Source organism: Hippopotamus amphibius, chromosome 1 (assembly GCF_030028045.1).
Source record: "Hippopotamus amphibius kiboko isolate mHipAmp2 chromosome 1, mHipAmp2.hap2, whole genome shotgun sequence".
NCBI lineage: Eukaryota > Metazoa > Chordata > Mammalia > Artiodactyla > Hippopotamidae > Hippopotamus > Hippopotamus amphibius.
The window spans coordinates 61,066,992-61,086,999 of record NC_080186.1 but is presented as its reverse complement, the minus strand read 5'-3'; the positions used below and the strand labels follow the sequence as shown (position 1 = coordinate 61,086,999).

At 35.4% G+C, this 20,008-nt stretch overlaps 1 protein-coding gene across 1 annotated transcript in view; it reads left to right on the top strand.

The window, feature by feature from the left end:
• Positions 1-22: 22 nt before the first annotated feature.
• SPATA1 (spermatogenesis associated 1) overlaps positions 23-20,008 on the top strand; it is a 40,617-nt gene continuing 20,631 nt past the window's right edge. Inside the window, 6 exon segments of the mRNA XM_057714887.1 lie at positions 23-228; positions 7,256-7,418; positions 12,628-12,734; positions 13,483-13,600; positions 16,229-16,282; positions 16,374-16,596. Of these exon segments, the coding sequence (XP_057570870.1) occupies positions 7,383-7,418; positions 12,628-12,734; positions 13,483-13,600; positions 16,229-16,282; positions 16,374-16,596 (538 nt within the window). The 5' untranslated portion in view covers positions 23-228; positions 7,256-7,382.

The window sequence follows — 20,008 nt, the reverse complement described above, 5'->3', positions numbered from 1 at the left end:
CCGGTTCTTTGCCTGTCGGCTCCACCCTCGGCGCGCATGCGCGCCCTCCTCCGCCCTCTGTGTCGGCTCCTCACCAGGGCGGGAACGCGAGCCTCAGGGCGGGGTGAGGGGAGAGCTGGGAGCGAGAAGGGGCGGAGCGGACGGTGGGAGCGGCAGCTGCGGAACGTGAGCGCGACCGGACGCGCATCCTCTCCGCCCTCGCTCTCGGGAGAGGTCGATTAGGCAGAGGTAAGGAAAGAGCCTGTTGTTATCCTCCAAGCCCCGAATGGTACTCCGAAGACGACCAGTGAGGGAAGTCAGATATTGAGGGACTTTGTAAAAGGCATGGTGGCTGGACGACGAGGCGGTTCCAGTTTCCCTTCGGAGTTGACGGCAGAGGTTGAGGGAAGCGACAGGGAGAGCCTCCCTGGGGCGTAGGAGATGGAAGTACGGGCTTTGAGTCACTGACTGGCACCCTCTCGCAATAGAGACACGTCCCTCAGTGACCCGAGTTTGTCCAACGGGCGGCGCATCCGCAGCCCGCTTCCCGACCGTCAGGCCCCCGAGGCCGAAGGGGGTCGCTGTAACTGACCGAGGAAGCCGGGCGGCGGGGAGCAGGCGCGCTGGTTCGCTAGCGCAAATGGGGCTCTTCACAAGGTTTGGCTTCTGGCGCCTCTTACCTCTTGGTTTTCTGGAGGAGGTTGTGAAGAAGCCAAGGTGCTGGCTGGAGATTACACTTGTCTCTTCTTGTCCATTTCATTTGGTGAATAAACGCTTATTGCAGCTTAAGAAATAAAACTTTTTGTTTCGAGGACGCTTGCTTGTTTGTGTTTCGATTGTAACTTATTACCTGCTGCTTGAAGTTGACCTTCAAAAGAGTTTTCTGGAGAGAGAGACAGTAGGATCTAACTCAGCAAAAGAGGTTCAACCAGTGCGTGTTTCACTCATGGGAACGTGTATTATGTAGCAGCACTTAGGACAAATGTTTCTTGTTGTGTTGGGTTAGTCTACCAATGAATATACTAATGTTTGCTAGAAACATGAGTAATTTCATCATTAATGCATTTTAATTTTTTTGTATAGTGAGAAAATTCATATGTAATGTGCTCTGTGTCAACAAAACCTAACTTGCAAAACAGTTTACATCACTTCACAAGGAGGGTACAGCGTACTTTGGTATTTTACTTAATTCATACAATGGATGTAATGACTGGAGCTACAAACCAGGGTTTGAATTGTACCTGTCACCTACCTTGGTATCCCTGGGCAAGCCCTTTAAACTTCACTGAGCCTCTATTTCCTCATTTCAAAATCAAATAATAAAGCCTACTTCCCAGACTTGTCTTTGTAAATGAAATGAAATTATGTATGTAAGGAGTATGACAGGTATCTCAATAAATGTCACTTCTTTCTCTTCCCCAGTAGTATTTCAAATTATTTCGCCTTTGGTGCCTTGTTAACTAATCTCATTTATACTTTATAGATTTGTACAATTAAACACAAATATATTTACTCAAGGAAGATTCCATTTTCACAGTAGTTATAGAGTATGCTTCTATACTAAGAACCATGAAATGTCAGTGCTAGAAGGGATTTCGGGGAATATGTAGTGCAGTCCCTTCTATGAGGAAGTGTTTTGAAGAATAAGCAAAGCCTGTATTGTTTTAGGCTTAAACATTCTCATAAAAAGTTGTGGGTTTTGGGGTGTTTTATTACTGCAGAGACTGACCACAGAGTTTGGACCGCTGTCTCAAATTAAGATCTTATCTTAGTTTTTTATCTAGCGCCTGTCTAATAAAGAATTCAATTCAGGATAGAAGAAAAAAAGTTGAGTTCATTTTAAGTTCGGTACCATCTGAAGTGATTAGCAATAAATACAGCTAACGAGCCACCTATATCTCCTAAACAAGCCATGTTCTTTGAATTTCCACAATGATTTAAAACATTTCAAAGACCTTATAACCTTACAGACAGAGAAGTTCACGTTTTGGATGGTTAAAGACAGGCCATGTTGTAAAAACAGTTTGATACCAAGAGAATCCTTTTAACAATGCATGGCAAGAAAACATAACCAAGAAATCTGTCAAACCCATAGTTGACTATGTACTCTCTCCTACTGAGGCCCGATGTAACCTTGGGGTCCTTTTCAATAACTCACTTTCGTGCAGCCAATACCAGCTGATGGGATTTAGTATGTAAGATAAAGCCAATTTTCCATTCCTGGCAGGCAGGTCATAAAACAAAAGGATGCAATAAATGAAAGATTAGAACTCTATAGTCACTTTATCTTTGGTGGCTGTCTGGCTGTCAGACTTTTTTTGATTGAATTGCCATTATTTTGTTTATTAGCTACTTAATAGGTAAATAATTTGAAAATCCCAAAGATTATGTGTTAGGAGGTAGTATGTGAAATGTGATTTGGTTAAGATCAACTACAAGTTCTAAGCATGCCTAAAGAGGCTAATGAACCTCTTTTAGTTTTGATAGCAAAGGTTTACTCAAGATACCTCAAGCAATGGAGAGATTATTGTAAAGATCAACATAGAGCAGTAGTGGAGTAGTGGGCACAGTTATCCCATAGAAATACAAAACTCAGGAACTATTGCACTGATAGGCCAAAATGGGAGTAGATGCAAGGTTAGGGACCTCTCAACAGCAAAAAACTTTGACTCTTCTCTTTAGTGCTTAGCTATAAACATGAATCACCTTTGTATCTCCTCAGTTGGCATCTCACTGCCAGTTAAATTAATCATTCCCTCTAGTCTTTATCTGTTTTTCTATCGTGGTTTACAAATAATTACGGCTTTCTCATACCATGGGCTTGCTTCATGGATGTGATACTACTTCATGACTTCCCTTTCTACATTCTTTTTGCTTCAGTATCTACTAACAACATACTTGAAGCTTGAGTTCATCTCCCGATTCTAATTCCTAAGGGCTCATCTTTTCATGCCAGGCCCCTTTATCTCTGGCCAGCCAGGATTTGGTCGTTAGTATTGATCCAGTCAAAAATGACACAGAGAACTCTAACTCAAAATATGGCTTGTTTGCTGTCCCGTCAGAAGGGATAGTATAGTGGGGCAGTTTACCTTAGGACATTAGTAAGCAGGTCTTGATTGCTCTATCTTGAGTTCATTTAATTAAAAGTTTGTTCTGAATTAAAATATCAAGTTTTTATTGCATCCACAAAAAATTGAAAGTTCTAGTTTCCCAGTTGTCATACTGCTTAATGAATGTCCATGTGCTGTATTTATTATAGATTATTACCATTAATTCTTATATAGTTAAGTTGTACTTTGTTTAGGTTCATATTTGAGACTAGTACAATGTCAGAGCCTTTGGGTAGATATAGAAATGGAAAGATCTTAATGTTTCCTTAAAGTACCAGTGTATTTTTTAAAAATTTTATTTATTTATTTATTGGCTTTGTTGGGTCTTCGTTGCTGAGCCCAGGCTTTCTGTAGTTGCGGCGAGCAGGGCCTACTCTCCATTTTGGTGCTCAGGCTTCTCATTGCAGTGGCTTCTCCTGCGGAGCACTGGGCTCTCTAGGCACACAGGCTTCATTAGTTGTGGCACGCAGGCTCAGTAGTTATGGCTTGTGGGCTCTAGAGCACAGGCTCAGAAGTTGTGGCTCATGGACTTAGTTGCTCCGAGGCATGTGGGATCTTCCTGGAGCAGGGATCAAACCCGTGTCCCCTGCATTGGCAGGCAGATTCTTAACCACTGCACCACCTAGGAAGCCCAAATCACTATCTTTAAATAAAGCAAACCTTTGGAATCGCTCTCTCTCTCTTTTTTTTTTTTTGAAAGAGAAAGAAGATTTATTCAGGGAGATACTCTATAGATAGAGTGTGGCCCATCTTAGAAGGTGAGAGGCACCAGGGTATGGGGTTGTCAATTTTTATAGGGGTGGGTAATTTCACAAGCTAATGAGTGGGAGGAGTATTCTGTTTTGAGGAAGGGGTATGGATTTCCAGGAATTGGGCCACCACCCACTTTTTGACCTTTATGGTTGGCCTTGGAACTATCATGGCACCTTTGGGTGTGTCGTTTAGCTTGCTGATGTGTTACAATGGAATTCGATTCATCCTGCCATCTGGACCTTTTTGGTTCTAATCAGTTTATGTCATGTCTTTGGGCTATTAAAGGTTGTGCCCTGCCCCCTTCCTGTCTTGTTCTCCCCTCAGAGAGTTTACTCCCATAATTTTATGGAAAGCAGAGGGGAGATGGTCTGTCTTCTGTAGCTGCTTCAGGGCTGAGTAGGGAGTCAGGGAGTAAAGGTCTCTGGATGCCTGATCTAGGAGTCCCAGGGGGCAAGACAGCCTCTTGAGTCAGTATGGGCTGGAATCCTCGCGTAGTCTCCTTGACGTGGGATTGTAGCTGCTTCTGCTGCTTGTGTAGCCTTCCTATGAATCTTCTTGAAGATGAAGAACTTTTGTAACAGCATCAGAATACAGTGATAACTGTCTATAAATGACGAGACTTAAAAGGCATGGTTAAACATCTGATTACAGTGTAATTGATAAAGAAGTGACATACAACGTTTTAAGATGACAGCTAGAAGTATAGCATTATACCAATACATATCCAAATTCCAAAAACTTTATATAATTTTTGAATGTCTATGTTAATAACATTCATCTAAACAGTATCTTTTTTGTAGGTTTATCACTCATGTGATAATGCTTTCTATGTAATTTAACATACCAAATAATACTAATTAAACATTTCTTTCAGAGTTGCTTCGTGGGCCCTCTAAAGCATCTGAAAGTTAGCTGAAAGTCAAAAGAACTTTGATTAAAATTTGATATTTGGGAATTTTGTCAGAAAGTTTTAAAATACTTGATCAAATAAGATCATTGGTCACTGTGAGACAATACTTATTTCTTAGCCAAAGTTACAAAAGATCTCAAAAGCAATTACAGATCACTTAAAAGCAGAGAAACTCACACAGTCAGTTATCAAAAACAGCATTCCATAGGACTGGGGCGGGGAGGGTGGGGGGGACTCGAGGTGGGGGGAGTCAAGGAAGGGAGGGAATACGGGGATATGTGTATAAAAACAGACAATTGAACTTGGTGTACCCCCCAAAAAATAATAAATTTAAAAAAAAAAAAAACAGCATTCCAAGAAAACTTTGTTCTCTTAACAGAAAGAAAAACCAAATCCAATCCATTTACCCAACTAAATTCCATCCAATATTAGAAAATCCTGATCATACATAACTCTTTTCAGTATTTTTTCATTCCTCACACCTTCTTTTGCTGAAAACACATATCTAACTTTCCTTAAAAGTTTTTTCCACATTGAGTTACTTTTCTGCTGAGGAATTTGCAATAGATATAATAAGGTCTAGTAAACCTAGGTACAACAGAAGTACAATGTTATACTTAATGTTGATGACTCTAAAGACATGTCTATATTAATCAAATCAACAAGCTTAAGCCACCTTCAATACCAGATATCAGTTTAGTACTGAATATTTTCCAGGTAGCATGAGCCTAAAATTCATTTTGACTAGATTATTTTCTGTTTCTGAGTATTTACATAAGCACTTAATTTCCTTTAAGTCAATTAAATAGAGGTCTTTTACTAATTAATTTTTGGCAGTACCATACATCTACGACACACACATAGGTACATATGAACACATACACGAACACAAAGACCTCATAGTTCCCGTTCCAAAATTTAAGCCATGAGTCAGATACAACAATGGAAAACCCATCAGTCTACAAAAGAGGCTAGATTAAAGTTGGCAGATGGAACAAATCAAGCTCACTTATTTAGATGGCTAAACCCTTTTTACTAATATTTATGGAAAAGATGCATAAGATTTTTATTTGTCCTTGACAGGGTTCAAATTATTTACCCCCTTTTTCAAAATTTGCATCTTAAAAAGATGGCAGAGGTAGGGATTCCTGAAGAAAACCAGGTAGGACATTTGCATCTCAAAGGCACAGGCAAGTCCCTCCTGGGATGACTTTGTTTCCCCTTTGTTTAATACTTACATGACTCTTAAGATAAATAGGGAAGGTTTGGAGAGTGGTAAAAGGATTGGTGGGCTTTGCATTATTTTTGGAGCCACACCTCTGGTCCTGTAGAGACTAGATTTGTAAAACTAGGACAGTTTTTTTGTTTGTTTGTTGTTTGATTGTTTTTTAAAGGATTGGGTGGGGAAAAAAAAGGAATTGGGTGGCTACCTCAATTACATTGAGGGACCAATATACCCAATCACCTATGTTGGAATGTTTCACCTTTCCTCATTTAGCTTAGGATAGAGGCTTCTCCCAAAATTTCTATCAGGTATGGTTAGCTTAGTCAGACCAGTGGCCTCCCATTTTGGTACTCTGTTTACAAATACTTTTGGGGCTTCTTCCTGGGTTTAAGAAATCTTTAAATTATGGCCCTAAGTCAGGCCTTTGATCTGAGGAGGCTTGCTTACAGCCTTACGTGATTCCATTTTTAAAGGTAGCCAGACAATTTCTAGCCCTTTTTGGGGGCGGGGGGAGGGGAGGTCCATTCCATTCCTATCCTGTAGGCACCCTCAGCTTAAATTTTAAGTTTCATCAGATTTAAATCAGTACCTTAATATAAAGCAAAGCTTTGGAATCTTGAAAAAACTTCTCTGTTGATATGATAGTGTATCCTTAAGGATTGTCACACTTTGATAATTCTTTTTTAGAGTAACAATTCAGCTACCTTATTTTTGAACTTTTATTATTTTATAGTCATATACTTTAAATTTTATTGTGTATTCTTGTAAACTGCCATACATTTTCTGAGGAAAAACACAAGAAATAATACGCATAGATTCACAAACCCGATATATTTAAAAACAGATGTTTTCATATGGAATAATTGTTCACATTTACTATTATTGAGGTATCCAAGCCCAGGAAGAAATGCAAAGGGTAAAACAATTTTCATCATTGTACAGCCATTTATATGTTTAGTCTTTATACTTCCAAAAGTATATTTCTACTTTATGTAAAATACTATATATATATGTTTAATCTGAATTTTTGACCAAGAGAGAGTGAATTGTTTAGAATAGTAAAAAAATGTTCTAGTTACAGTCTATTATAATTTATCACTTTACTTAGTTGTATGGGATATATGTTCATTTCATTGCAGTTACCAGCCTTACTTACTAAGTAGTACATCTTTTTGAATTATTATAATAAGATTGTATACTTATCTAAGTTTTCATTTTGAGTCTATTTTAAAGCCTTTTGTGTTTTTCTGTTTACTTTTTGAATGAATCAATGGCCAGAAATGAGTGGAACACTATCTTAAGCCAAAAATGTATTATAACCTGTATTAAATACTACTTAAATGAAGAAAGATAGAAAACCCTACAAATTCCAACTGATAATTACCCCATTCAGACATTGGTGAATATGTCCCTCAGTCCAAGTCGACCTTCCTCATCAGAGGTAAGAAAATCTTTTTATGCTAAAATATAAGGAAAACCTCTTTATCGTTGGTTTAGGAAAGTTTTGATAAAGCAAAAATATGAATTACACAAAGTATTAGATATTAACTCCATTGTGAACTGAACTTTGTGTATCCCATCATTTGATTACAGTTCTTGTATTTCTAAGTACCTCAATTATACTGGGACCTCCAATGCATTGATCCTATCACCTTTGTTTGTTTGTTTACTCCTTTTCTCAAAGTGATGCCCTCCATGGCTGGCTTAAATATCACAGAGCATTCTTAATCACTCTCTTGCACATACTTTTGACTCCTTACCCTCTCTCATTTCATTGTACTCCTTGAAATTTTACTCCTTACTTGATTTTCTTCATCTATTCTTCACATATACCTGCAGTGGAACATGGCTGGAGAAAAATATACCAGCATAAAGACTGTTCTCACTTTAAATTAATGACCTTGAATCTTAAGTGGAACTTTTTACTAATAGGCAATAAGACTATCTTCCGCTCATTCATTCACTCTTCCGCTATTCTAGACAACTATTTCATACCTTCTCAAACCCCCAATACCTTCTTCCCATTTTCTCTTTAATCAACTCCAATTGAGCCTTCACTCCACTACTCCACCAAAACTGCTCTGTTAAATTCACCTTTACGTTACTAAATTTATTGCTTAATTCTTGTCCCACACATGCTTGATCTGTGTGTGCACAATAGTTGACACCGTTGGTCACTCTCTCTTTCTAGGCATAATTCTTTCACTTGGCTTTTAGCATACACATTGTCTTGGTTTTCCTTTTACATTCCTTGTTATTCATTCTTCAGTCTTCTTGGGTCTTTTTCTTCCTCCTGATCTCTTGATATTGGGGAGTTTCTGGGGTCAGCTCTTTGTTCTCTCCTCTGTTTGCACTCATTGTGATCTCATCCAGTCTAGTAGCTTTAAATACCAACTTTATGCTAAGTATTCTCAAATTTATATCTCCATCCCAACCCTCTTTCCCAAACTCCAGATTGATATTTTCAGCTGCCTACTTGAAATCTCCACTTGGATGACCAATAGACAGCTGAAACTCAGCATGTCTGAAACTGAACTACAGTTCTCCCCTCAACCCAAACCTGTACTAACCATGATCTTACCCATCTCAGTTGATGGCAAATCCATCCTTTTGATATCTGAGGCCAAGCACCTTGGAGTCATACTTTGCACCTTACTCAAACTTACTTCTTGGACTCACTGCAGCTTCAAATTACATACAAAATCTGACCATTTCCCATCATCTATATACTACTAGCAAGTTGGTCTGAGCCACTATCACCTCACACTTTAATTATTCAAATAACTTTACAACAGGTTCCATTTTCTTGTCCCTTATAACCTGTTCTATTATCCCTTTAATAGTTATTAAATATAGAAATATTTGGAAATAGAGCATTATGTATGTCCAGATGTGAAATAATATGTAAAGCAGGGTATTATGAAGTGTTCTTACCCCAGTTGATTAACTTGTGTCAATTGAGGGCTATAAAGTTAACTGTTTACAGGAGATAGAAGGATTGGAGAAGTAAGTTAAATGACACCTTAGGAGTTAAGGTAAACTCAGAATGCAGAACATCCTATAAAACAATTGGTCCAGTCTTTTCATAAAGTCAGTGCCATGAAGAGAAAAAAAGCAGGTCTGGAAAACTCTTCCAAATTAAGGTTTTTGAAAGTTGTGACAAAGGAGAGAGGGAGAGAGGGAAGGACAAATTAGGAATATGGGATTAATAGACACAAACGAGCATACATAAGATAGATAAGCAACAAGGATTTACTGTATAGAACAGGGAATTATATTCAGTGTCTTATAATAACCTATAATGGAATATAATCTGATAGAAAACAACTGAATCACTTTGCTGTACACCTGAAACTTAACAAGATTGTACATCATCTGTACTTCAATTTTAAAAAAAGACATAACAACCAAATGCAATATGTTATCCTTTATTGGATTCTAGATTGAAAAAACATTTTGAGGACAGTTGGACAATTGGGGAAATTTGAATATGAACTAGATATTAGTTGATACTAAGGAATTGTTCATTTTCTTAGATTTGTATCCAGACTATTCTATTTAAAACTGAAAACTACTCCTTCTTTTATCTTCCCAATTTCCTTGTCCTGCTCTAGTCATTCTTTTTTCCCAGTACTGCCCACTTTCTAATTTACTATATCACTTACCAGTGTTTTATGTTTAATTTCTATTGTCTGTGTTCCTCACAGAGCTGAGACTAGTCTGAGGCAAATGTCACTTGCCTTTGGTGCAAAACTTAAAGATAAGGCACTAAAAAATTAAGCAATTAAGATAAATATTTTAATGAAAGATTTTTTCAATAAAAATTAATGCAAAAAACCTGCGATGAACAAGATATCAACATTTTAAGTAGAAACAGGATCCAATAGTGCTATACTTAGCCAGTTTGGAGCCTAAGGCAAAAGGCAAAATATGTACCCCTCTGTTTACATTTTAATGTAGGTTTATTATTTGTTTATTGTAGAATAGTTGTTTTTATTTTTACTTATTAAAAAATTTTTAATCGAAGTTTAGTTGATTTACATTATTGTGTAATTTTCAGGTATATAGCAGAGTGATTCAGTTATATATATAGAATATAGAATGTATATATGTATTCTATATTTTTTTCCAGTGATTCAGTTTTAGTTTATATATATATTCTGTATTCTTTTTCAGATTCTTTTCCCTTATAGGTTATTACATAATATTGAGTATAGTTCCCTGTCCTATTTAATGTATTTTTAAATAGTTAATAGTTTTAATTAACTATTAAATGAGAATATTGTTGATGAGTTTACTTCCATTAAAGCCAGGAAAGTAAAATTATAATAAAGTTGGGTTTTGATATAAATAGAATGTTTAACCTTAAAATGATGTGAGTTATAATACAGACTTTCAAAATTTTCAGTATTTTTTCAACTATGTTGTTCTGGAAAAAGTTCACCATTAAGAAGTGTATTTTTTTTTAAAACATGTAGATAGCATTTCATGTTTTCCCTTTCTACTCAGGCTCTAATAGTACCATTCTATCTTTAAATTCATGATATTTTGTTCATCATGAATTTTTTGCATTGAATAGATATTAAATATTTATTTAACATTTTTTAAAATATCATTTATCTTGATTGCTGAGGTTTTGGTGCCCCTTTAAATTTTGTACCTGAGGTGAGTGCTTCACTTGCCTCATCCTTCTTCTTGTCCTGATACCTCATTAGAATGGCAGCTGAGTGCAGGCAAGGTCCTTTGTTTTATTCACTACATATTCATGTGCCTAGAACAGTGCTGGCACATAGTAGGCATATTTGTTGAATGAATGAATAAATGTAAATTCCTCATAAATTAATTTACTTCACAAAATGTTTCAAAGGCCAGAAAATGTTTTATTAACTATATTTTCTTTGTATTGCCTCCTCATTCAATTATGGAATGAAAATCTGTACACTTTGAATTATAATTCATGAATTGTTATAAAAATACTGATGTAATTACTTGGGTTATAAAAACAGTAAAATTTTTAGTTCAAGAAATATTTTTTCTCATGTAAAATATTAATACATTTATATAAAGGGTAAGGCCATATTTACTTCAGATTACTGAAGGTTTTGCAAGAATTTAATAGTATAGCTTTAATATTTAATATTATACTATTACTATATAGTATAGTTTTAGCTATTAATAGGATGGTATAGCTAGAGAGTAATCTTTTAAATTCCCTGATATTCAAAATACAGCATATAGCAAACTTCACTATTCGATCTATACAAACATCTTAAACTGTTGCTTAATATTCTGACATCAAAAGTATACAAGTAATCTGCTTGGTCTATAAAAACAACTTGGGCAAAAGACTCAGTTCAAGAGCCATTTTCATTTCGTATAAAAATTACTAATATTAATATAAGGTCATATTTACTTCAAATTTTTAAAATTTTTCTCAGATACTTAATATCATAGAGTATAATCATTTGAATGCTTTGACGTTTAATATGTGTGAGTAGCAAACTTTCATTAGACTAAAAGACAAGGCTTTATTTGCTGTAATTGTTTTGTTGTAGTAATCTAAATATTATTCTTAATAGATGATTTCTAATTGAGGTCATAAAACATTAATAGAAAAGAAGATAGTACATATATGAGCACAGACAAGCCCTATGTGAAAACAACCATTCCTTTCCCCATCACTGGTCAGGAATAGGTTCTTCCTTGAGCTCTGGGATACGAAAATATTCCCCAAACTCCAGTATTCACACTTTAGCAGGTGCTGAGAACTAGCAATCATCACAGATGAGTTAGGGAGACAATATATAAAGGATAAGGATTCCACAAGGTAACACCAATGAAACTGTGTAGGGTAGGGGCCAGAGAAGGGGGAAGAAAACCGATCTTGGCAATCTAGTATCCTTACTGTAAGCCACCAAATGAATGTCAGATATGTTAAGGAAATCTAGCACTACACCTATGACATTGCTTCCAAGGGAAAATGTGCTCCAAGTGTCAAGTAGAGAACTTAACAAATTTTCGACTCTTCATTTTGGATTTTTTGTGTTTGCTCAGAAGGATACATGTATTCCATGTTTATTTCAATTATGTTTGTTTATTTATTTTTCATTTACCATGTTAGGATAATTTGTCAAAAACACAAGCAAAGGGAGATTGGGATTGCCATATATATATTACTAATAAGAAAAAAAATACCAAATTGTACACTCTAAATATATGAAGTTTATTGTATGTTAACTGTATCTCAATAAAAGTTCTTAAAAAAAACAAATCCTATGTGTTTTTTTTATATAAATTTATTTATTTATTTATTGGCTGTTTTTTGGTCTTCATTGCTGCACATAGGCTTTCTCTAGTTGCAGTAAGCGGGGGCTATTCATTGTGGTGGTTTCTTTTGTTGCAGAGCATGGGCTCTCTAGAGCACAGGCTCAGTAATTGTGGCGCATGGGCCTAGTTGCTGCAAGGCATGTGGGATCTTCCCGGACCAGGGCTGGAACCCGTGTCCCCTGCATTGGCACACAGATTCTTAACCACTGGGCAACCAGGGAAGCCATCAATTATGTTTATTAAACTTAAAATTCTGGAGGACATCAATTGATCTTTTTTCACTTTAAAAATATTTTAACTGACTTTATTCTCAATTTATTCAGTTGGTGGAACTTCATGTTTTTTATGTCCCTGAAGGATCGTGGAACTACAAGTTAAATACCATTTCAATAGAAGTTGTTAACAAATTCATTTCAGCTGGATTTATAAGGCAAGTATTTCGTAGTAATGTTACAATTTGCCTGAAAAAGCAATCTTTTTTTCTGCAGAGAAAAATGCTTTCTGGAAATTCAAAAATTATAAGTGAAAATATATTTGTTTTGGTTGCCTTATCCCCAGCCCTTAGAACAATGTCTGACACAAAGAGGGGCTCAATATATATTTGTTAATTGAATGAATTAATTATATGATATTCCCATAAGATCCTGGAAAAATAAGAACTCAGAACAAGAGCATAAGTGAGGACTTTAAATTTTAGGTGTTGAGAAATGAAGTATCCCCAATGAGCAAAGATGTGGAGTCTGACAGCATTTGATCATCAAAGAAAATTTTAAGCTTCCAAATATCTGTGGCTAAACTCTTCTTTAATATATGTATAAAATTATATAAATTTCATTGCAAAGTTTTATTTTAACAAAAAATTTGAATGTAGATGAGAAAAGTAGACAAGCATTTTCCTCTGTAGTACAAAAAGGACTTTTATAAAGTGTTCATTTGCATAACTAAAAATTTTAATGATTTTTATTGGTTAAATGACTTTTAATCATTTATTTAAAAAAATATTTACAGACCTTCAGGCCTACAGAGTTCCAAGTAACGTAGAAACACAACATATTAAGCTCTATATGATACATTAAATTAGTATTTGGGTTCAGGATAGATGACTAAAGTTATTGAATCGTTAGTATAGCTGAAACCTATTTCATTTTACATTATAAGGCAATGTCATGATATTTCAGAGTATCACCTCACCTTACTTTACAAGCCTTGAGGGAGCGTCTCGGTGAGTTCCTTGGTGAAGATGCTGTTGCAGAAAAATTTTTATTTCTGAAATGCATTGGAAATAATCTAGCTGTAGTAAGTTTCCTTAATTTTTTTTCTTTTTAAATTAAAGAAAAGCATACCTTAACAAATTTTGTTTCTTAAATGCTTATCAACTTAACTCCTTAACATACTACACGATATGTAATCTCAGTCATAATGAAGTGGAAATATCGTTAAGCATAGGTCATCAAGGAAAAATGGGCCTTTCCGGCATATTATTGGGCACTAAAATATGGGGGTATTTTTGTGTGTGAATTTCCTTGGGAAGAAAAGAAAGACAAATTTTAAGTGTGATCATGTATTTTTATATTTAAATAATAGCATTTAAAAGCTTTTTAAGCAAGTACTTAGGTGGTGGGGAAAAAAATGGATTCTCATTACTTAGGCCACAACTAACCTTGTTTGGTATGAAATGATATGACGACTCCAGCATACTGTATTTGAGGGGGCGGGAATCAGCTATTCTCTATTGAATACTCCTATTTGTAGCTTTAGTGGCAGGATTTTCTAAATAGAGAGTTTTCCTAGCTGAAATCCTCAATCCAGCAAACCATCAGATCTCAAAGTTTCTGGTTTCTCATATTTATATAAGGTTTAGTTCTCTAATCACGATTTTCCATATTTAAACTCTTTAAAATTCAGTATATTCCTATTCAACTCTAGTTAACATATCATTATTATGCATTTGCTTATGTGATTATTTGTTTAACATCTAACTCTGCCATTAGACTGTAGCTCCCTGTGAGCAGGGACTTTATTCACTATTGTATTTACAACCAGTGCCTAACAAGGTGTTTAGCACTTAGAGGCATTTAAATGTTTATTGAAAAAAATTAAACAGTGAATGATAATGGAAAAAATAAACACTTCCCCCCAAAGTGGTATTATAGAGGAATTTGCTGTGTGAAATTCTTGGACTCAGCAGCTAGATTTGAAGTTTTTCTCATTAGAGTTCTGCGTAGTATAACAGAATATTAATTTACTGATCATTAAGTTAGTTTTCCTTAATCAGGGAAGAAAAGGAACAACTCATAACTTTTTGTTCTTTTCCATAATATGTAAAATTAGAAAAAAATCACAGAATTCTAGATTGGAAGGGACCTAACAGCAATTAAGTCAACTTCTAAAATGCTTCTAATATCAGTATTTTATTATAATATTCCCAACAAATATTTATTGATGTTTTTCTGTATATGAAATGAGAAAAAAGAATTGGGTTTGGATCCTGCCCTTAAAGAATATTCAGTATAGTGGTGAAGATAAAATACATAAATAAAGTAGCATATTCTGTATATTTAGAAGAGACTACTTCCAGCAGGAGAGGAAGGGAGATGGAAAACTTTAAAGAAGTGATCATCAGTTTGGATTTTGACAGATAAATGTTTGGTCTTGCAAAGATGTTGGGTGGGAGAAGCTTTCTGAGCAGAGAAAATAGAATGAGCACAGAAGTGGCAAAGCAGGCAACTCTAGGGAAAAGTGAGTGGTTCAGTTTTTACTGGAGCGTTAACTGTGTGAAAGGGAAGAGTAGACAACAAGTTGTAAAAGTAGTTTATTGATTGAAGGTCTTAAATGCCAGATTAATGCATTTGGTGTTTTGTTTTTTTTCCCCTGAAGCTTTGGAGTTTTTGAGCAAAGATGACATGGTGAGATCCTTAAGAAACTAGAGACAGGAATTGTAGCCAGGAGACTTTTGCAGTGGTTAGGCAAGAGATAGAATAGTCTCAGGAGCAGGCTACCTCTCAGATTTCATCTATTACTATTTCCCCACGGTTCTACACTTTAGCCACAAAAATCTTCCTTTGGTCCTCAAATAGAGGAAACTCATTTCTGTTTTATCGTCTTTGTACTTGCCTGGAAATCACTTCCCCCGATTTTCAAATAGCTTGCTTCTTGTTTTCATAATTCAATTCTCAGCTCAATTACTATCTTTTAAAAAGATAACTGACCACCTAGTTTTCAGATATTCTTTCTCTGAATTCCTCTCTGTTACATCACTCTGTTTAATTTTCATAACGCATATATCACTGTCTTAAATCAGTTTATTTAACATCTGCTCTCCCAAGTAGAATATAAGCTACATGAGGGCAGGGATTTTGCATTGTTTACCATTGTATCCCCACCACACAGAACACTACCTGACACATAGTATGCCCTCAATATTTGTTGAATGAATGGATGAATAACAAATTAACTCTGTGGGTTGAGTATTTAGGAAATAAAGCTTACAAAGTTGGATTCTAGAACCAGATTACCTGGTTTTGAATCCCAACTTGGAAACTTCCTATGTATAAAATCTTGGGCAATATACTTAACCTATCTTTGCCTCATTCTTGTCTGTGAACTACAGACAATATGAGTGCCTATCACATGGAATTGTGAGGATGAACTGAGCTTCATATGTAAAGCATTTAGAATAGTGTCTGGCACGCAGTAAGTCCATGAAAGTGATAGCCATAATTATTATTAAATGATGTAGAATTTCTATTATGTTTAGTACAGTGAATAGAAACAGGATTATATTCTACATTTTCTAGAATCTAGCCTTAGTTACCAGCTTTTTGGTTTGATTTTTATGTCACAGGTGCATGCCTTCTGCAAAAAAGTAAGGGTAAAAGTAAATGAAAAATGTTACAAAAGCTTTATTTTCTCATTTATTTCTAGGTGAAGACCAAGCAAGAATCAGAACTGAAACTCAAATCATTTGCTCCTCCATATGTATGTAATGTGACATTTTAAACTTATACTAATTTTTTAACTTTTTTTTTAAAGTACAAACTAACTTTTAAAAATTTCCTGTATGTTTTAGGCTCTTCAACCAGAATTATATTTGCTTCCTATAATGGATCATTTAGGAAATATTTATTCAGCAGTTTCTTCTGATGGGCGGCAGACTAATAATGGTGTTGGTGAGGCTGATGGAATAATACACAGATCACTTAGTGTAACTTTGTCAAAGGAAGAACCTGGAACAGATCCCAGTTTTTTAGAAAACACTTTGAAAGAGCTTCTTTACAAGAATCAGGAAGAAGGTGATTTCAACTGGAATGGGAAAGACAGAGAAGTTGTTATAGTACATTTTAACAGTCAGGTCTGGGCAAATCTAGCCTTAAAAATATAGGTAATGTAAAAGGAAATCTACAGTTTGATTTGGGGATTTTTAAAAATAGTTTCACCAGTTGGGAGGAAAAAAAGACAATTTAAATACTATGCGAAAATAAAAATAAAATCAAAATACTTAGCACTTAAAGTCTACCACCTTTTATAATAGTTTCAGATAAAGTTAAGGCTAAAGAAGAGAAGGGAAGTGGTTGTTACATAAAACCTTGGTATTATTATAAGTTCAGAAATATCTTAGCCAGGAAAACAGTATCAAACCAAAGTAAAACAATTTTAATGTTGGGAGACATTTGTATTTCAAAGACTTTAATTTTTTTTATATGATTACACCCACCAATTTACCGATAATTCTGTTGTTAAAAAGCGGTAGGTAATTTAAAAAATCAAAATTAAACTCATAAATATGTAAATAAAGCTGGTACTACAGTCTAAGAATTGATAGAAAAAAAGTTGAATTTTTTTTACCTTATTTCATATAGCAAGTAAATTGTGATGGAAAAGCAAATATACTAAACATTTGTGAATTAAATGAATTCCCCCGCCCCCAAATAATGACAGCAGCTGCAAAATACACTTAACCAGATGCATTTTTCTTCATCTTCAGTTATAGCAATTATTACATTCTAAGTTTATACTATACCTAGTGATGTTCCAAACTAGCCCCTTCTTTAACCTTAGGTACATTTAATATGCTCAGGGAGAGTCTTTACCTTCTTCTTTATCTAGGTGTGTCCCTGCAATGTTAAATATGGCTTTCCAGTCCTGGTATCAATTAGAAGTTAAATGAAAAAACACCTGGGAAAAAAATTAAGAGTAGAATCCCACTAGTCCTGAAAAGTACGAGGTCAGTTAGCTAATGAAATGGGCAATTAACGTACATAAAGTTGTGAGTAGTATCATGTTTTATATCCTGGACTACTGGCCAAGAACCTGAACTATGCTATTGATACTTGCACAAAACTCCCAAAAAATATTTGATTGAGAGTATTTAATCCTATGGATTTTGCGTAAGTGTAACTTTAAATAGTATTACTTTCTTGTGCCTCACACTAAAAAAAAATAACTATAAGTGAGAGCCGTGTATGCTCATTTTAAAAAAGTTTTAGAAAGATCAATAAGTATTAAGAAGAAAATAAGGATTAACAATAATTCAACCATCTAGAGATAACTATTAGTATCTGTTAGTATTTTGGTGCATATTCTTCCAATTTTTTTCAGTTCTTGTTCCTATAAATATTTTTTAGTTTTTAAAAATGAGGACATATACATACAAACTCTCTTAAATCTTTTATTTTAGAATATATGAAAGACATTTCATGCCAATAAATATAGATCTACATCATTATAGAATTCCCTCGTGGTATATTTGTTTGTATAACCTTGTATTAATGTTCTTGCTATTATGAATAGGGCTGCAAGCAACATTTTTCTAAATACAGCTTCATGCATTTTATCCTGTTATTTTTTTTTTAGAAGTTTAATGGCTTTTTCTAAGGTAATGTGGGGTTTTTTTGTTTATTATTCTAATTATATTCATTTTTTTAGATTCCACATAGAAATGATAATATACAGTATTTGTCTTTCTCTGACTGGTGTATTTCACTATGCTTCTTTTTTTTTTGTAAGGCATCCGCAATCATGCAGAGTCATAATCTCTTTTTTTTTTTAATGTTAATGGATTATTTATTTATTTATTTTTGGCTGTGTTGGGTCTTTGTTGCTGCTCACGGGCTTTTCTCTCTAGTTGTGGCCAGTGGGTGCTACTCTTTGTTGCGGTGCATGGGCTTCCCAGTGTGGTGGCTTCTCTTGTTGCAGAGCACTGGCTCTAGGGCACACGGGCTTCAGAAGTTATAGCACATAGGCTCAGTATTTGTGGTGCACGGACTTAGTTGCTCCATGGCATGTGGGATCTTCCCAGACCAGGGATTGAACCTGTGTCCCCTGCATTGGCAGGTGGATTCTTAACCACTGCACCACCAAGGAAGTCCCTGGCTTATTTTTTATAAATAAACTTTTATTGGAACACAGCCATGCCCTTTCACTTAAATATTGTCAACGACTGCTTTTGCACTACAATAACAGCGTTGAGTAGTTGTGACAAAGATTGTATGGTCTATGAGCCTGAAATATTTACTGTCTAGTCCTTTAAGAAAATGTTTCTCTAGATATACATTATACACCTTTAATTTGAAGTATACTTTCAAATTATATACAACTTCATATATAGTATAAGAACATTACAGCAGTATACTTCTATTTTCTCCCTCAAATCTTTTGTGCCTTTGTTATACATCTTACCAAAATACATTTTTACCATTTTTACTTTATACTGTGAGTTATCTTTTTTTTTTTTTTTTTTTTTTTCTTTGGCACACGGGCTTAGTTGCTCCGAGGCATGTGGGATCTTCCTGGAGCAGGGATCGAACCCATGTCCCCCGCATTGGCAGGCGGATTCTCAACCACTGCGCCACCTAGGAAGCCCTGAGTTATCTTTTAAAGAGACTAAAAATAAGGGGAAAATGACTTTTTTATATTTAGGAGAGAATTTCTTTTCCCTAACCCAGTGGTAGTAAGCCCATGCTTTATATGTTTGTGATCCTGGGCTCAAGATGATCCTGCCAGCTTTTGCTTCTACCCTTACTTTAGCCTAGGAGGGTTTCCTACCGGGTCCTCAGTAGTAAGACTGTGCAAGGCTAAAATTGGTGAGAGGGGAGTTACCTGCTTTTTCCTCTAGGGTAGATGGCTTTTGTTTCTATTCCTCCCCAAAAGCCAGTGGATTTTTGTCGGAGCTCTGCGATGGGAGAATTTCCTCCTCCTTTCCCATTGGCTTAAGGCTCTTGCTCTGTGTGAGAGAAGAGTATTAAGAAGGATAGGGTTTCATACCTGTATGCTATTGATGGTTCTTTTGAGTCTCCTGCCCTGCCCGCAGTCTTTCTTGAGAGCATAGGATCCAGCTACACGGAAAGGAGCTTGCTATTCAATATTGATTTCCTTTTGTGTCTGGGGAGACTAGAGATTCCAGACTATCTTGGTAGCCCACATTAGCCTTTAGAATTCCTTAAAATTTTAGCTGTTTTCTTCTTACTTCTTATAATGGCAGTTACTTCTTCCTTTTATGCTCTGCCAAAGATGAAACTATTAGTTTATTTTCTCCTTGGAGGGAATTGGAATCTGATTCCTTGCAACCTCAACTCTCTGATGTGTTCAAGAATTATTATTTCATAGATTATTTGTGTTTTTCTTCTTGTTCAGGTGGGAGCACTCTTTTGTCTTTCTACATCTTCAGCAAAAGTGGAACTGCAGTTCTTTAACATTGTTAAGTTT